Source organism: Rhineura floridana, chromosome 1 (genome assembly GCF_030035675.1).
Source record: "Rhineura floridana isolate rRhiFlo1 chromosome 1, rRhiFlo1.hap2, whole genome shotgun sequence".
Lineage (NCBI taxonomy): Eukaryota > Metazoa > Chordata > Lepidosauria > Squamata > Rhineuridae > Rhineura > Rhineura floridana.
Window position 1 is genome coordinate 212,727,403 of NC_084480.1, and position 17,112 is coordinate 212,744,514.

At 42.3% G+C, this 17,112-nt stretch overlaps 1 protein-coding gene across 8 annotated transcripts in view; it reads left to right on the top strand.

Moving 5' to 3' along the window:
• The first annotated feature begins 565 nt into the window (after positions 1 to 565).
• Positions 566 to 17,112, top strand: part of HIVEP1 (HIVEP zinc finger 1) — a 163,055-nt gene continuing 146,508 nt past the window's right edge. Inside the window, exons 1-2 of one of the 8 annotated variants that reach the window (XM_061592031.1) lie at positions 566 to 686; positions 11,334 to 11,463. In XM_061592031.1, coding sequence (XP_061448015.1) covers positions 11,418 to 11,463 — 46 coding nt within the window. In that variant the 5' untranslated portion in view covers positions 566 to 686; positions 11,334 to 11,417. Of the gene's footprint in view, positions 687 to 830; positions 1,113 to 3,577; positions 3,658 to 5,114; positions 5,137 to 5,347; positions 5,508 to 7,266; positions 7,407 to 11,333; positions 11,464 to 17,112 lie in introns of those variants that run through there. The other 7 variants (XM_061592024.1, XM_061592071.1, XM_061592045.1 and 4 more) reach the window with 7 other exon arrangements.

Genomic DNA, 17,112 nt, shown 5'->3' on the forward strand with positions numbered 1-17,112 from the left:
CATACCATGCAAAGTCTGGGGGGGGAGGGGTGCTTGACAAAAGTTAAGCTTGTTTTTTTGGCTTTAGATGCTGTTAGCGGCCTTAGCCATTTTATGGAAAGATGTAAACCACTGTATAGGAATAACTTTTAAGATTTTGTTTGGAAATGTGCATGCATTCATTTAATACGTCCATGTGTGCATATGCATATATATATATATATATATTAAAGTAGTGCTAACACTGTTAGCATCCTAATACCCTACGAAGGCTGCATATACTGGATAACCTATTGCAGAAATACTCCCTTGGAAAAATAACAATGGATTCTGCTCAGCAAGGCCTTTGTCACTGCGACTCCCCTTTTCTTTTATTCCGGAGGGAAGAAGCAGGAACCCCCAACGAAACTTCCATCCCAGACACCCTCCTACTCACTAACCCTATACAAACAGCTGAGAGTGCAAACCAATCAAAGTAGCGCAGCCAAACCCCAGGCCAGGGCCAAAGAAGGGGAGCAAGCGGGGGGGGGTAGGGTAAGAGCAAGCAAGCAAGAAAAGCGAGCCTTAGGCACCTCCCCTTCGTATTTCCTCTCACGCCCACTTCCAAGAGCGAAGGGGGCTGATTTCGGCTTTTGTCGTTTTTACGTTAAAACTTCCCTGGCGAGAACCAGCATAGGCTTTCTCTCTGTGTTTTGTTTGTTCCTTGGGTAAGTTTCTTTCTCCGTTTTCGGGACGGTTTGGGCTGGAGCGGAGTTGGGGGGCGGAGAGGGTAGTTTGCGCGCACACACGCGCAAGGCGCCCGCTTGCATTGTGGGGTGTGCATTTCTGGCCGTGGAGGTTTGCTCAGTATGTTGCAACGGGAAGGAGGAGGGGATTAAGCGCGGCTGCTAGCGAACGGGAAAACCCAGAGAGAGCAGAGGAAGCAGAAGGGGGAGGAGGAGACGGCGGCGAGGAACACAGCCTGCATGACCTGCCAGCAGCAACAAGGAGGAACCTCCGGGATCTCCGCGTCAGCAGCGACAGCTCTAGCTATGTGCATACATAGGAGGGCGTACGTGTGTCTGCGTTAGAGGGATGGGCCTCTGCAGGGGGGCGTGCGACAGGCATCTTGGCTGGCAGCTGCACTTGCTTCGGTAAGAACTTTTGCAATCAAGTTCGGGCTTCTCCTCCCCCACTCTTTTATGGTTACTAGGCGAAGGTGCGGGATACACCCCCCACAGTTTTTAACCCTTTGTTGCTACTTCTGCTGGTTTAACCCTTTCTTTGCTTTGAAGTGGGTGACACGGTCCCACTTTAGAAAGACTGTCAGGTGGGCCTTTCTTTTAGAAGGGTGTGTGGCTAATATCCTGTGCCCTCTTAGCGGGGAGTGAGACCCACAGCAGGACGTTCGTCTGAGTAAATGTGCATCGGATTGTGTGCTCTCTCTCTTGAGGTAGAATTGTAGTGGTCACAACCAAAGGCTGCTACAATTTCAGACATAATATCTAATCAGACTTTAGTCCCTTGCGGTATTTGAGGGTAGCAGCCATCTGCAACAGAATGTGGCCAACACTACAGCCTGTAGGATATAGTTGGTGCTGAATAAATAGTGGAAATAAATATCAGGATATTACATTCCTGTGGAAGCCCCCACTCCTCTACAATATTAACATAATCTGAAAAGGAAGTCTTTTCTTTTACATAATTGTTTCATATTGCTAAACACTATGGTCTAACACCCAAATGGAAAACAGGTGGTCCTGCAGATGTGGTTTTTAGTTCTATCAACCCTAACCATTGGCCATGCTGGCTGGGGTTGATGGGTGACGGAGTCCAGCCACATCTGGAGGACCGCAGGTTCCCTACCCTGATCTAACAGAACACTCTGAGTGTCTCCCAGTTCAGAATATGCCATTCTCTGCAGATTGACAGGGATTTCAAACATCTCATTGGGCGGACCCATTTGATGCCGTGAGATAAAGGGGTTATCTGCAACATCACTCACTTTAGGTTTTCTGTGACAGTTCTCACTTTTAGGGGTAGCTCTCCAGATCTTGTTGGATTGCAACTTCCACTAGCTTTAGCCACCATGGTGAATGGTCAGCAGGGATTTGCAGTCCAAGAACATCTGGAATGCACTACACTGGCCACCCCTGTGGTCTGGCTCAATCTGCCTTGAATGGGAAAGGGCCATAACTCATTGGTAGAGCATCTGTCTTGCATGCAGAAAGTCTCAGGTTTAATCCCTGCACTTCCAGGTAGGTCTGGGAGAACTGTCAGTGCAAAGACTAGTGTAGACAATACTGAGCTAGATGGACCAGTGAGTTTTAATCAGTATAAGGCAGTTTCCTACGTTCCTGTGATTCTGCATTTCTGTTCATCATGACCTTTCAGATCACAAACTTGGTATCTATCTCAGCTGGCCTGATCTGATCTTAACTTCACAAATGTGCCTTTTCCTGACTCAGCTCTCTGGTACCAGCATTAATTCAGATACAACTAACACACAAGGTTGTGTGATAGGGACGGCCAATCTATCCCTGCCATTGTCCTTAACTTCTGATGTGTTGAATGGCATAACACGTGCTTTATTATTATTATTTATTTGTATCCCACCTTATCTTGAAGGTTCAAGGTGAGCTATAGTATTTCTAATATTTGAAATATAACTGGCATTAACAGCAGAAACCATCAAAGATTGCCCATTCCTGTCAGAGTTTCACTGTTTCCCCAGTCGGCAAATCCTGTGGCTCTCACCAGTCTATGCTACTGAAAAAATCTAGCATGAGATCTTATGTTTTCACCCAGGGCTAGGCCTAAGGTAGATTTTATTATTTATTTATTTATCCATTTATTTTAAACATTCATATACCACCCTTCACTTTAAAAACAATTTCATGGCTGGTGTACAAGAAAATATCTTAACAAAATACATTCCGTACACACCCTTCCAATTCTTGTTCACCTAGTGTTGGTGGATTGGTGGCTTTATTAAAGGAATGGTGGGTTTCAATCTGGCCTAGCAAAGCACTTTTTATGTTCTCTTAACTAGTTTGCAGGAGAAGTTTTTTAATGCCTTAATTGTTAAGAAATCCTGTGTATAAATGCTTGAGTTTTGTTTTAAAGCCAACATTGGCAGACCATGGGGATCCCTGTAAAAGTGGATACAATATCAGTGGCGTGGATGTGACCTTGCAAAACTCTGGTCAACCGACTGTTGGCTTCAAACCAACCTGCACTTGAACAGGAACCAGTTGATAAAAACTTACAGGTGAAATGGGATTGTAGTTTGCAAACCCAAATGGTAACCACTGAACAAATTTAAGGTGCCACAAGACGTTTGAGCTTACTGATCAGAGCATCGCATCCTAAGGAGGGACTTTGCAATCTTTCTAACCAGAACTTCCCTTAAAGTCGGGACGTTTTATGAAAACACTAGAAGCGTCTGAAATCTTTCTGCGTTGCGGAAATGGAAAGGCTAGGAAGGAAATCCCCCTCCCCCCGTTTTAAGTGTTTCGTTTCGCTTCTGCCCTTTCTCATCGAGGCAGCGAGGAAACAAGGAAACCCCCTCGGTGACCCCTCCCTCCGTCAAGTCCCTCCCCTTCGCTCCTCTCCCAGGCAGACAGGGGGAAGGGGGCGGGGCCCGGGAGACCCGATGACGTCACCCGACCCGCTTCCTGCAATAGAAAGTGAGGGAAGGTAAAACAGCCCCCTTTCCAATTATCTCCTTACCCTTCCTGTACCCCTCCTCCCCACCCTCAACAAGGCCCGGAGATGCAACCCGTCGCGCGCTTAGCTCCCTTCTCCCTCTCCTAATAGGGGGCAGGGGAAGGCGGCGCAGAGAAACAGGGCGGGGGGGGGAGAAAGAAAAGGGGGAAGCAGCGGCAGTGGTGTCCGCCTTAGAGAGACCTGCCCAGCCCCCTTCCTCTGGCGTATCCCCGCCCATTGACCCCTTCTTTGAACTCCCCCTGTTACTGCAGTTTGCCCGTCAACTACAACCGCCGTCCTTCCCCACCTCCATCTCTTAAACTCGGATTCCCAGACCCTAATATCCCCCCAGTGTCTGTGCTACGCCCGACGTACTCTGCCCCTTCTCTCCCTCTCTCCAGCTCCCCCGACTCCTACAATCAATGACTTTTTCTGTCCCGAACTGTGCCCCCCCGTGGCACACACCCCTTCGCCAGCTCTCCGGGCTTTGCTGAGAGGGAAGAGATTTTCCAGCTGCTTGGGAAGATAGACTTGAGCGCTGGGGGGGGGGAGGCATGGAAGTGAGGAGGGGGATTGTGTGGCTAATTCTGGGTATAAAAATGTGTGTTGTCGGAAGGGAGGGACGTGGTATCGTGGGCTCAGTGCTATTGCTGGGGGGAAGGGGGGAGGAAACGGTAGGTTGTTTGAGGAAGGCTAGAAACTTGGGATTGGGAGTTATATCGAAATGTGGCCCCGTAAAATGTGTGTGAAATGGCGGGATATTCGGAGGTCGGTATTGTGAAGGGGAGGCATTAGGAGTCTCTAAGGAAAGAGCCGATGGATGTTCTGAGTTTATGATGGAATATGAGGTGGAGTTCAAAGAAAGGTGTGAAGTGTCTTGAGGAGCGCTTCTCTGTTCTGAATGTTCCTTAGAGGTGAAGAGGTGTGTGTGTGTATGTGCGCGGAGTGTACAAAGGAGCTGACTGTGTGTCAGGTGAATGTCAATTTTGAACATACTATGTATATATTCAGGTGAGGGAAACTGAGGCACATGGTGGCGGGAGGACTTGAAGGCGATGCGGGGGGTGTGGTGTGCGGCCAGGGAACTCCTGGTTTTGGTAAAACGTGTGAGGAGAGTTGACGGTGGCATTAGGCACGGAGGGGAAGGTGCTGAACTTGGCATGAGGGATGACGCACTCTCCTCGATGGGTCTGCTTGGTGAGGCGTTGTGTGAGGGCCGTGTTCCGCTGTGGCGGCTCTCTGAGGGAAAGAGAGGAAGAGTTGGTCGTGTTTGCGGTGGAGCTACTTGACACCGGATCAGAAATGGATACAGAGGATGAACAATGGGCTCGAGGCTCGCGGGAGATTTGGACACCTGGCGGGCTGAGATTTTTGCCACTTCTAACCCCCATTCCCTCCTTTGGGAATAGCCATCTCATGTCTTCTAGTAGCCTCACTAGCAAATCTTGACATGCTCAGGAAGTGCCTGGGGTGAGAGTTGCGTTGAGAGGGATCTAGACTCTGAAGTGTTCATGTGCATGTGGGGGTGGGGGCGCTGCCGTGTTCGTGTGCGTCTGTCTGTGCGAATCAGGTTGTGTTGAAGTATGTGTGCGTGTGTGAGAGAGAGAGTGGGGGAGGAGGCCCTGCTGAGGAAGAGGAGGATGCTGGGGAGGGGGGTTTAGCGCCGGGTCATATTTGTGTTGGAGGTTGTCAAGTGGAGGAGGATCCCAGACGCCGACGCCGTGCAGGGCTCGCCGTGTTTCCCAGTTGTTGCTGCCGCCGCCGCCGCTACTGCTGTTGCTCCTTCACGCCAGCGCCGCCGCCATCAGCAAGAGCAGTAGCTCCGGCTGCCTACTGAGCAGGTTTGCAGGCTGGGGGACCCAGGAATGGTGGCGGAAGCGGGCAGGGGGAGAGCTAAGCGCGCACGCACGCTGTGCAAAAATCTCCGCTAGGCGGGAGAGGCGCCTCTTGAGCCCTCTCTAGACGCAGCCCATCACAAAGTCTCTTTTAGAAAAGAATGCTGCGGGGCATGGGAGAGTCGGGGGATGGGTGGCGAAGGCAAGGGCCCGGAAAGAAGCCTGCCTGGTGGCTGTGCCTGCCTGCACTGTCGGCTGTGGCTGGCGAGGTTTGTGTTTGCATGCACGCTCCTGTCTTTTCCTGGCTGCATGCGTTTGTATTCGCTGGGGTTTATAAATCCTGTAATGTAGGCTTTCGCGCCTGGGCTTAATGTTGTGGAGAGGAGGCATTCTGATGATCCCTCCCTCCCTTGGGTCGGTCCCAGTTTGCACTCGTCCTCCACCTCCTGGCATGTGTGCTGTGCTTTGTTCAGTGCAGCGTTGCAGAGGGGTTTTCCCAAGCTCCACCCTCTTTCTTTATTCATTCATGTTTTTCACTTTGCAACAGTATTGCTCACAGGGCTGCCCGCCCTCATTGCGTCTTTCTCTTTCTCATTTCCATTTTTCTATAACCTTATCTTGTTAAACAAAACCCGGGTTTCCTGGCCGTTCCTTCCCTTTGACCTTCCCCAACTACTGAATAAGGAAAAGAGATCCTTGGTATTTTCGTATCTGAAAGGATTGTTTGTCTTGTGCCCCTTATGCTTTCCCAGAGTCTAAAAAGAGAAGTGGGGAGGAGGATCCTGCTGGTAGCTGACGGAAGTACTACTTTAAAAGTGTAAATATTATGTAATGTGTGTTTTGGATGTTATATTCAAACACCCCCAAATTATAAGTGTTAAACAAATATTTGCCAGTTTTCATTCTTAATTGTTGACTGGCCAGTAGTTGAGCTTGATCAACCAGTGGTTCTGATTACTATTAACTGGGAGGCTGAAATGTGTAGGCATCAGTATTTGCTCGGTTCTTGATATTATATGGTGACCTTGTAACTAGTGGAACAGATCTACCCATCAGCAAGATCAAAGTTTCTGCATTGTTGCAGGGCTTGCTTGGTCGACAAAGTAATAGGACTTTTAAAAAAGAGATTGAGAGAAGGTGACAAATGCCAGAACTCTCCTGGTGCCCGCCCCAGGAAAATAACATTGGAACAGTTAAAAACCTGGTCAGTGATGAAACCAACAAAAATAATAGAAGGGAAGCAATTGGCCTGTTCAGGGCTGTTTTCTTTACCCCTTCAACAAGAGGAGGAAAGAAACATTCTCTTGCAGTACTGGGAGAAGGGGGGTAATCCTTCCCCACTATACAGCTCAGATTGGGAACTATGCAGCCAGCTGCAAAACCTCCATGTGCAATAGCATTCAGATTCAATCCCCACTCTACACTGCACTATTCTTGAAGGGAGCTGCCCCTCACAACAATTGTTTCAGGGGATAAGGAAGACTGAATTCCTTCCTCCATGAGGTTTTGCTGATCTGCAGTTATTTCATTCTGTGAATTTGGGACCCTAAATCTAGTTTTCTAAACGGTATGCAAAAATTTTGAGCATTACAGATTAATAAAAAAAGGCTCATCTAACTAAAAAGAAGAGTACCTAAGAGAAATGAGTCTGTTTTATATTATGCTTGTAATCCTTTCCATACTTCTGAAGGAGAGTTTAATGAAATTAGTGACAGTATGCCTGTTAGGTGGAGACATTGGTCATTCCTATTTGGTTATTTTCAGGTTGACTGTTCATAGCACTGGTTCATAACAAGGACATCCCTCAGCAGTTCTGTCTTCCTTTGTGAGCTTCCTGTTTCAGCTTATTACCTGTAAATAGAGCCCTCCTAACTTTTTGTTGCCTGATTTCCACAGACCAATGGAGTAAGTCTAGCAATTCACAAAGCAAACATCCTATTACTTTTAAAAAAACACACAATTATACTTAAGATGTATAGAAGTAGAACAGCATGTGTGGGTGAGAGTGGTTTTCCTTCTTCAAAACAGTTAGTATTTTCATTCGGTAACAAGTGAATGTGCTTCTAAGCCAACCTTTGCCTAGCTCAAATTTATAAAATAAATTAATCCCGGTTTGTTTCACCTGTCAGCTTGTTCTGTCTAGGTTTTTTTCTGAGAGGAACTCTTGTAGGCAGAAGTTCTTCAGATCCACCTTTTCCCATCACATCTTCATGGTGGGGAAAAGTGGCACCAGTTGGATATATGTCTCTTGTTGCAGTTGTTAAAGGCACAGGAATCCTGTCAGGTGCCAGTCCTAGTCCCTTTTCTCTGTCTGATGTGCACTGTAAAGGAAGGGATGTCGCTTAATAATGGATAATGCGATTAACATTCTGTGAAGATCTGTGTTGAGTTGTCAGGATTTCTAGTCTTGGGATCTCTGTCTCAGACCCTGGAGAACAGTAATGATAGCTCATTATATGTAAATAGTAAATATTTGGACTCCAGGGGTTTAAATGCTATAGGAAAGGCATCTCCTTCATGGCCTCTTTGAGTTTCCAAAAGCTGTCAAACAGATGCTCCTCAGAAAGACAATTCTAGATTTGATGACCCTTTGGTCTAATCCAATAAGGCAGTTACTGCATTTTTTAGTATGTTTTTAGTTGCATTTGTTAAGTTTTGAATGCCAAGATGTGGTAAAAAGTAAAAAAAAAGTTACTTGCATTACAGTGAAAATGGATTAGCCTATCCAGGTACTTCTTTATTTGTTAGTTGCTACAAGTAGAGTTATTTCAATTCTTGCTAAAAGAGTTTACTCAAATTGGGATTGTTCTAAATAATTGATTTAAGTGAGGCATAAGAACATAAGAAGAGCCTGCTGGATCAGGCCAGTGGCCCATCTAGTCCAGCATCCTGTACTCACAGTGGCCAACCAGGTGCCTGGGGGAAGCCCGCAAGCAGGACCCGAGTGCAAGAACACTCTCCCCTCCTGAGGCTTCCGGCAACTGGTTTTCAGAAGCATGCTGCCTCTGACTAGGGTGGCAGAGCACAGCCATCACGGCTAGTAGCCATTGATAGCCCTGTCCTCCATGAATTTGTCTAATCTTTTAAAGCCGTCCAAGCTGGTGGCCATTACTGCATCTTGTGGGAGCAAATTCCATAGTTGAACTATGCGCTGAGTAAAGAAGTACTTCCTTTTGTCTGTCCTGAATCTTCCAGCATTCAGCTTCTTTGAATGTCCACGAGTTCTAGTATTATGAGAGAGGGAGAAGAACTTTTTCTCTATCCACTTTCTCAATGCCATGCATAATTTTATACACTTCTATCATGTCTCCTCTGACCCGCCTTTTCTCTAAACTAAAAAGCCCCAAATGCTGCAACCTTTCCTCGTAAGGGAGTCGCTCCATCCCCTTGATCATTCTGGTTGCCCTCTTCTGAACCTTTTCCAACTCTATAATATCCTTTTTGAGATGAGGCGACCAGAACTGTACACAGTATTCCAAATGCGGCCACACCATAGATTTATACAACGGCATTATGATATCGGCTGTTTTATTTTCAATACCTTTCCTAATTATCGCTAGCATGGAATTTGCCTTTTTCACAGCTGCCGCACACTGGGTCGACATTTTCATCGTGCTGTCCACTACAACCCCGAGGTCTCTCTCCTGGTCGGTCACCGCCAGTTCAGACCCCATGAGCGTATATGTGAAATTAAGATTTTTTGCTCCAATATGCATAATTTTACACTTGTTTATATTGAATTGCATTTGCCATTTTTCCGCCCATTCACACAGTCTGGAGAGGTCTTTTTGGAGCTTTTCACAATCCCTTTTTGTTTTAACAACCCTGAACAATTTAGTGTCATCAGCAAACTTGGCCACTTCACTGCTCGCTCCTAATTCTAGGTCATTAATGAACAAGTTGAAAAGTACAGGTCCCAATACCGATCACTTTCTACAGCCCTCCATTGGGAGAACTGTCTGTTTATTCCTACTCTCTGCTTTCTGTTTCTTAACCAATTCCTTATCCACAAAAGGACCTCTCCTCTTATTCCATGACTGCTAAGCTTCCTCAGAAGTCTTTGGTGAGGTACCTTGTCAAACGCTTTTTGAAAGTCTAAGTACACTATGTCCACTGGATCACCTCTATCTATCTGCTTGTTGACACTCTCAAAGAATTCCAATAGGTTACTGAGACAGGACTTTCCCTTGCAGAAGCCATGCTGGCTGTGCTTCAGCAAGGCTTGTTCTTCTATGTGCTTAGTTAATCTAGCTTTAATAATACTTTCTACCAGTTTTCTAGGGACAGAAGTTAAGCTAACTGGCCTGTAATTTCTGGGATCCCCTCTTGATCCCTTTTTGAAGATTGGCGTTACATTTGCCACTTTCCAGTCCTCAGGCACGGAGGAGGACCCGAGGGACAAGTTACATATTTTAGTTAGCAGATTGGCAATTTCACATTTGAGTTCTTTGAGAACTCTCGGGTGGATGCCATCCGGGCCCGGTGATTTGTCAGTTTTTATATTGTCCATTAAGCTTAGAACTTCCTCTCTCGTTACCACTATTTGTCTCAGTTCCTCAGAATCCCTTCCTGCAAATGTTAGTTCAGGTTCAGGGATCTGCTCTATATCTTCCACTGTGAAGACAGATGCAAAGAATTCATTTAGCTTCTCTGCAATCTCCTTATCGTTCTTTAGTACACCTTTGACTCCCTTATCATCCAAGGGACCAATTGTCTCCCTAGATGGTCTCCTGCTTTGAATGTATTTATAGAATTTTTTGTTGTTGGTTTTTATGTTCTTAGCAATGTGCTCCTCAAATTCTTTTTTAGCATCCCTTATTGTCTTCTTGCATTTCTTTTGCTAGAGTTTGTGTTCTTTTTTATTTTCTTCATTCGGACAAGACTTCCATTTTCTGAAGGAAGACTTTTTGCCTCTAAGAGCTTCCTTGACTTTGCTCGTTAACCATGCTGGCATCTTCTTGGCCCTGGCGGTACCTTTTCTGATCTGCAGTATGCACTCCATTTGTGCTTCTAATATAGCGTTTTTAAACAACTTCCAAGCATTTTGTAGTGATGTGACCCTGTGGACTTTTTTTTTCAGCTTTCTTTTTACCAATTCCCTCATTTTTGTGAAGTTTCCTCTTTTGAAGTCAAATGTGACCGTGTTGGATTTTCTAGGCAATTGGCCATTTACATGTATGTTTAATTTAATAGCGCTATGGTCACTGCTCCCAGTCGGTTCAACAACACTTACATCTTGCACCAGGTCCCGGTCCCCACTGAGGATTAAGTCCAGAGTTGCTGTCCCTCTGGTCGGTTCCATGACCAACTGGTCTAGGGAATAGTCATTTAGAATATCTAGAAATTTTGCTTCTTTGTCATGACTGGAACACATATGTGGTTAATGTATTTGCTAATTTGCAGTTGTGGTTTTAAAGCTTATTAAGTGGTAAATCTGAAATAATGCTATACTTCTATTTTTAGTCCTGAGTCTGTGGCTTTTCTAAGGATGTGTATACTACTAGGAAAAAAATAATTGATTGGGATTTGTGCTTCGAAATGATTTTGCATGTCACTAACATTCTGTCTAAACTTGTATGGAGCAGTGATATTTTTGCATCTAAAAAACCTAGCCCAATCTAATGTGATTGAATAGTAGCAGCTCATGTGGTTCTAGCATAGTAAATTCATTAAATCAACACGACACATCTAGATTTGTTGTTTGTGACCTTAAAATTGGGAGGGAACTATGGGTATACACCATATGAAGCTCCTTGAAGGAAAGGTGGGATATAAATGTAGTAATAAATAAATACCTAATTTTATCTCTCTTCCCCCCCCCTCGCCCCCCAGTTTGCAGATTAACTGACCCCATTGGCATGTTTATGGAGCTGCTTTTGGTCTGTTCTCCATTTTTGGAAACTCCCTTATGACTGGATGAGAATGCCTCGAACAAAACAAATCAATCCTAGAAATCTGAGAGGTAAGATAAATATACATAAAACTGAAACTATTGTAAAATAAAGTCAAATCATCATAGACCTTAACAGTTTGATTGCCTCTAATATTGATATGAACTGCCCAGAGCGCTCTAACTAGGGTACAGCACAGAAATGCTCTAAATATTATATTGATTACTGTAATGGAAATAATTTAGAAGAAATATGCATTGGGTGATATCAAAGTATGTCATACTTGGAGTAGAGCCATTGAAATAAAAGTAAAAGTTAAGAATAAGACTTACTGGCTATTTCTGCTTTGGCTATGTAATCCATATTTCTTTTCTTTCAAATACACTGCCTCAAACATCTGCAAGATGGGCTCCATCCTAGGTCCAACTTCAGTTTCATTGTGTATGACATAACATGGATGATTGATGGTTGCAATACTCATTTTTCTCTAACATCACCGTATATGTTGGGTTACTCTATGTTTCTATTTCCTGGTTAATTGGAAGCAGCCTGAAATACAACATTTTTGAAGACTGGTATAAACAGTTGGATGCACGTTAATGAAGTAGGTTTTGTTTAAGGGTGACTGCACTGATGATAAGGGATAGTTTATTACCTCTGTGGTCTAGTAATTAAAGATGTAACCTTTTAAAAAGAGAGAGAAAAGCATGATTTTGAGAATGCAAAATTGTCACAAAATTGTCTGAAAAGGACAAAGTGGATATGTGGCATAATCTATTGAATTCAAGATTTCTTAAAGCTTTTTTTAAAAGCACCTTTGGCATTTGAAAAAGCTTTTGCTGTCTTCAAGACCCATCCAGTTTTCAGTTAAATTGTGCTGAAGTGAACTGAAAGAAAAAATCAAAGATGACATGACACATGTCACCAAAGTAATAATGGGTTTTATAAGATTTCCTGGCATTCAGCAATGATTAGCTACGTGTGCAGTTCCTATTGCTGAATTAGTAGCCACTCATGCAGTTGCAGATACATACCTAAAACTGTCAGCTTTGACACTGCATAGCTTCCTGTTTGTATGTGTGGGAACTAAATTAGTCCCTCCTTTCTCTTGGTCTGGTTGATTAGTCTTGAGCATTTAAGTGCCTGGGTCCAAATTAGGACCAGTGAGTTCAAAGTGTTAATTTTGGATAGTTGATATGAGTAAGTGCATTAAAAATAGAGTTGAAGAACAGAAATAAATCATGTACAAGGCTTGTTTTTATATTGACTGCATTCCCCATACTGTCCAGTCACTTTGTTTAACGTTTAAAAGCTATTGCTGCCATACTGCTTTACAGCTGTTATTCACTAATCAATTAAATCTTCTTGGGATAAACCTGAGCCCAAATTCGTTCACTGAGATTAACACTCTGATTCTAAAATTTACACCTGTGAATCTATGTCTGTAATGCCAACATAATGTTCCTATACTTCTGGTGTAATATTCTGTATTGTGATGTTGTGCTTTCATAAAGATGGGACATTCCATCTGCTAAGCACTACTGTAACTGAGATATTAGGATTTTTCACTGCATCCTACACTGTCAAAACTTGGACAACTCTTTCAGCAAGGAGTCCATAATGAAATATGCAACCATTTGGACCAGCAAGGCATGAGTTTAAGGTGAAGCTTACATAAAACTTTCAAGCCTGCAGGGTTTCTAACTCTAGTTTATAAGCACTCTGCTTTTAAACGTAACCTGACATTTATCAGAGTTTGAAGTTAAGCATCCTCTGGAAGCATTGGAACACCTGATTTGGGCTGGCATATGTGATGGCTGGAGCCTAAACAATAATAGAGTAGTTTTAATTTGGTTTTATGTAGCAGCTAAGTATCTTTCTTTGCATTCTTTATTGTGTTGTTAATATGTTGTAACTTGCCCAAAGGCCCTAGGGTTGGAGCAATTCAGAAAAATACTTACATTATGAGTTACACATTATGGGCAAACAGGGATATTAATTTCTTTTAGGGATTGAAGCAGCTCTTGGGCCTTCAGACCTGCTTGTAGCCAATATGGATGGAATAATCTGTCAATTTTGGTTCTGTTAGTTTCTCATTTTTTTATAATCTTAAATTTGGTTCTCATTTCTGCAGCAATTTGTGAGTTTTTTTAAATCCTCATGAAAATTCTGCAGCATTTAGTGCAAATTTCTCCTAATAAATATTTTTGTATGCAGTTTTGACTAATGTATACATTTTTGCAAGCAATTTATCCTAATATAGTGCATTTTGGTATGTTATTTTAAGCAATATATTCATTATGCGAACATTTTCCCCAAGTGTATGCATTTTTTAAAACATTGCTTGGTTGGCAAACTGCATTGCAAAATTTGGGAAAGTGCATATTTCAAAGGGTGGCTATGCTTCTGTTCTCATATTGTTTCGGAAAGTGTGAATTTAATAAATTCAGCTTTAAATGCGGACTGAATCCAATTTATCCCTAGTAGCCACAGGGCAAGAATGTTACACTACCTTTTTTTTTTAAAGGAAAAAGTAGAAAACCGGTCTTGGTAGCCTGAACAAAACTGTAAATACTGCATTTTTCTATCTCTTGGATTAAAAGCGTTGTCAGCCAGAGAATGGGGATGTGGGGCACTGCCTGCTCTGTCAGTAGAACGTTGCAAAACGTATGTTATGTTTGGAGCTGGGAAAATATTTCCATTTTTAAAGGCAGCAAGTGTAACATTTTTAGTTACCAGACTTGCGTAGGGTTGAATGAATAGTTCTAAATTCCCAGGTGCCCAGTCTACTGAGCATCTAGGATTTTTCTAATCCTGATTACATTGGCCTTGCTGAGACGTTGTGTTGAAGGCAAATTAACTGAAATAATTGAATCTGATAAGAAGATCTGCATGAGCTTTTAGAATCTGCTAACAGTTAGCCTTTTGTTTTCATTAATATTTAGTTCCTCATGCTGTATTTGTGTCTCAAATACTTCATGATGCTAATTGAAGAATTAAGACGTTTCTTAAACTCATTACTAAGCTAGGCATATTTACTTGGAAGTAAGTCCCACTGTGTTGTATTGGAGCTCTCTCTCTCTCTCTCTCTGTAGTAAGTGTGATTAGGATTTCAGCCTTGGGAGTAGGTTCCCACTTAAAGTGACCTTAGTGGAGTCATACACTTGTATTGTAGTGCTTTTCTCAGTGGCCAACATTTAAATTGAGTTTTTTTAAAAAAAGTCTTTCAGTTCATATTTTGCCAAACTAGAGTTGTTAAGTGAGTCAGACAAGGATGCTATATCTTATGGTTTTCTAGTCTTAGCAAGTGATTAAGTTTTACTCTAAGGGGAAACTCAAATACTGTCAACAAAATTTCTCAGAACTACAGGAGAGGAAGTTTTCATAATATTTTAGGGATGCAGATATTATGCTAATGAATAAACCTGCCTGTTGCAACTATATTTTGGGAAGGGAGTTCAGTCAACATGAGTTTTTCACACACAAACATTGTTTCTTGTGTGGGTATATGTAGTACAGTAACCAGAGGAGACTGAGAAACGCCACAGTTGAAGATGTGCCAACTAAGCAAAAGGGAATTTAAATAGCCTATGTCTAAACTTGGATTGTTTAATTTTCAACTACTATTTTCTTAATTTTTATTCTTTTAAACCTTTTCTTTTTTAGTTTGTATCTATTCTAATACTGTTAAAAAAGAAAGGCTGCCAGAAAGGACTTCTAAAATTGATGCTGCAATAGATAAAACTTGCTTACAAGTTTCCCTGAAATTAAAAATCCTTCCTGGATACAAGTACTTCTATATCAGTTTGGTGGCCTTTCTGCATATCATGTTAGAGTAGCTTATGCTGACTGATAGGGTCTTTATCAGAAGTCTGTTAGTTTAGAATTGACTAAGTTTCAAACTATTCCATCCCAAAGGCTTGCTTTCTTATACAACAATTTTTCACTGAAGTAATCATGTTTGCCAGGGAAAATTTAGAGGTGCCCACTGTTTCTGACCTTCAGTGCTTGTCTGCATAGCCGCAGGCAAATCGCTATCTCTTAGCTTCCATTCCCAATTTACAAAATGAAAGTAATAATATTCTATATCTCACTAATGTTGTTAAGGTTAACAAAGGGTGCACATTAAAGATTCTCATGCATTCTTCAAGATTCTGTGCGGTATATAATCCTGATGATAACCTAAGCCTTTTGTCTTAGAAACATGAACACTTTATAGCATTTATATAGCATATAGGCATTCAAACTGATTTGTATAAATCTCCAATTATTCAAATGATTAAATTGCCTTTTGAATATTCTGTAATTATATATTTGAGAGTTTATTATAAATTTGTGTATAATGATTCTTATTTGAAATACGTTAAGGTTTGAGCTTTTTTATTGAATCTTTTCCCACTTAATTGATAGTTTTTCTTTTTATCATTTTAATATGAGAATATTGGCCCAACTGAAGGAAGGCAAATTTTTCAGTTTTTCCATTTGTACTTTGTAGGATGCTGAGCAAAATGTTCTTGATAGAGCCTAAGCTCAGTATTTGCTAGCCTTCTGATTACTGTAGATAATTGCAGTGGGGTATTTTGTTCAGCTCTTGGGTCTAAAGATAACTGCTGAGTTAAGGAAATCTAAGTGTCCAAATAGGCTCTAGCTGAAGTACAACACTTGTACCACCTAAGCCTTTTGACTGAACAAATTATTACCTAATTATATTGATTTTTAAAGTCAAATATACCATGAAATAGGTAAAACAGAGTATTGTTGCACTTTAAAGACTACCAAATTTATTATGGCATAAGTTTATGTGGATTAGAGTCCCCTTCATCAGCTGCGTAGGTTTTATCTTAAGCTGGCAGGTGTATATACACATATGAGTGTAAACGGAAACATAGAGTGAAATTGCAATGGAATTGCTCCCCCAGTCATTCTGGAGCTGAGGAGTTCTTCCATCTTCATTTGCTCCTGCTGGGAGGAAGGGTGGGATATAAATTAAATAATAAATAAAATAAACAAAATTTTAGCATGATCTGGCAGCAACCCTGTGCTTAGTGACAGTATGGTTTAGCAGCATTTGCAGTGGCTCAGAAGCATATATGGCAGCCTTTCATTGTGATTAGTATCTGGCAGGCTGGAAGTGATGTTTAAGTATCTACAGTGTAGATTTTGTTTCCTTAGGTAGAAGCACTGTTCATGCTTAAAGCAGCATGAGGGTCTGATGTGCCACTTCTAATTTGGGCAGCACTATCTCCTGAACTGAATTAAAGGAATGCCCATATGCTGTTACCCTTTTGTGGGAATAGCACTGCCTAGACTAAAATTCTTCTGTCCTGGGTGATCTCTCTGTACATACCACATATATGCTCATGGAGTGGGCTGCAAAATTCTCTGAAGAATTAGGCATGGACCCTGGTTTGTCACTTGGCCATTATATGACCAATATATTGAACAGGGTTTTTTTTGTCACATGTTACTTGACTAATCTTGCCTTCTACAAGTAATAAAAGTAACTTTTATTTTGCCTTGCCAACACAAAGCAAAAAGAGAGCTTCTATATTGCAAAGCAGGAAAAGTCATGACATGAGAAAATATATGTGTGTATTAGCAGCCTACAGAGCAAGGGCTTTTAAAATACTGTTGTCTAATATTAAAGCCAGGAAGACTCTTTTGGCAATCTAATTCCAGTATAAGCATATTTCAGTTTTGAAGTGAACATACTGCAGAAC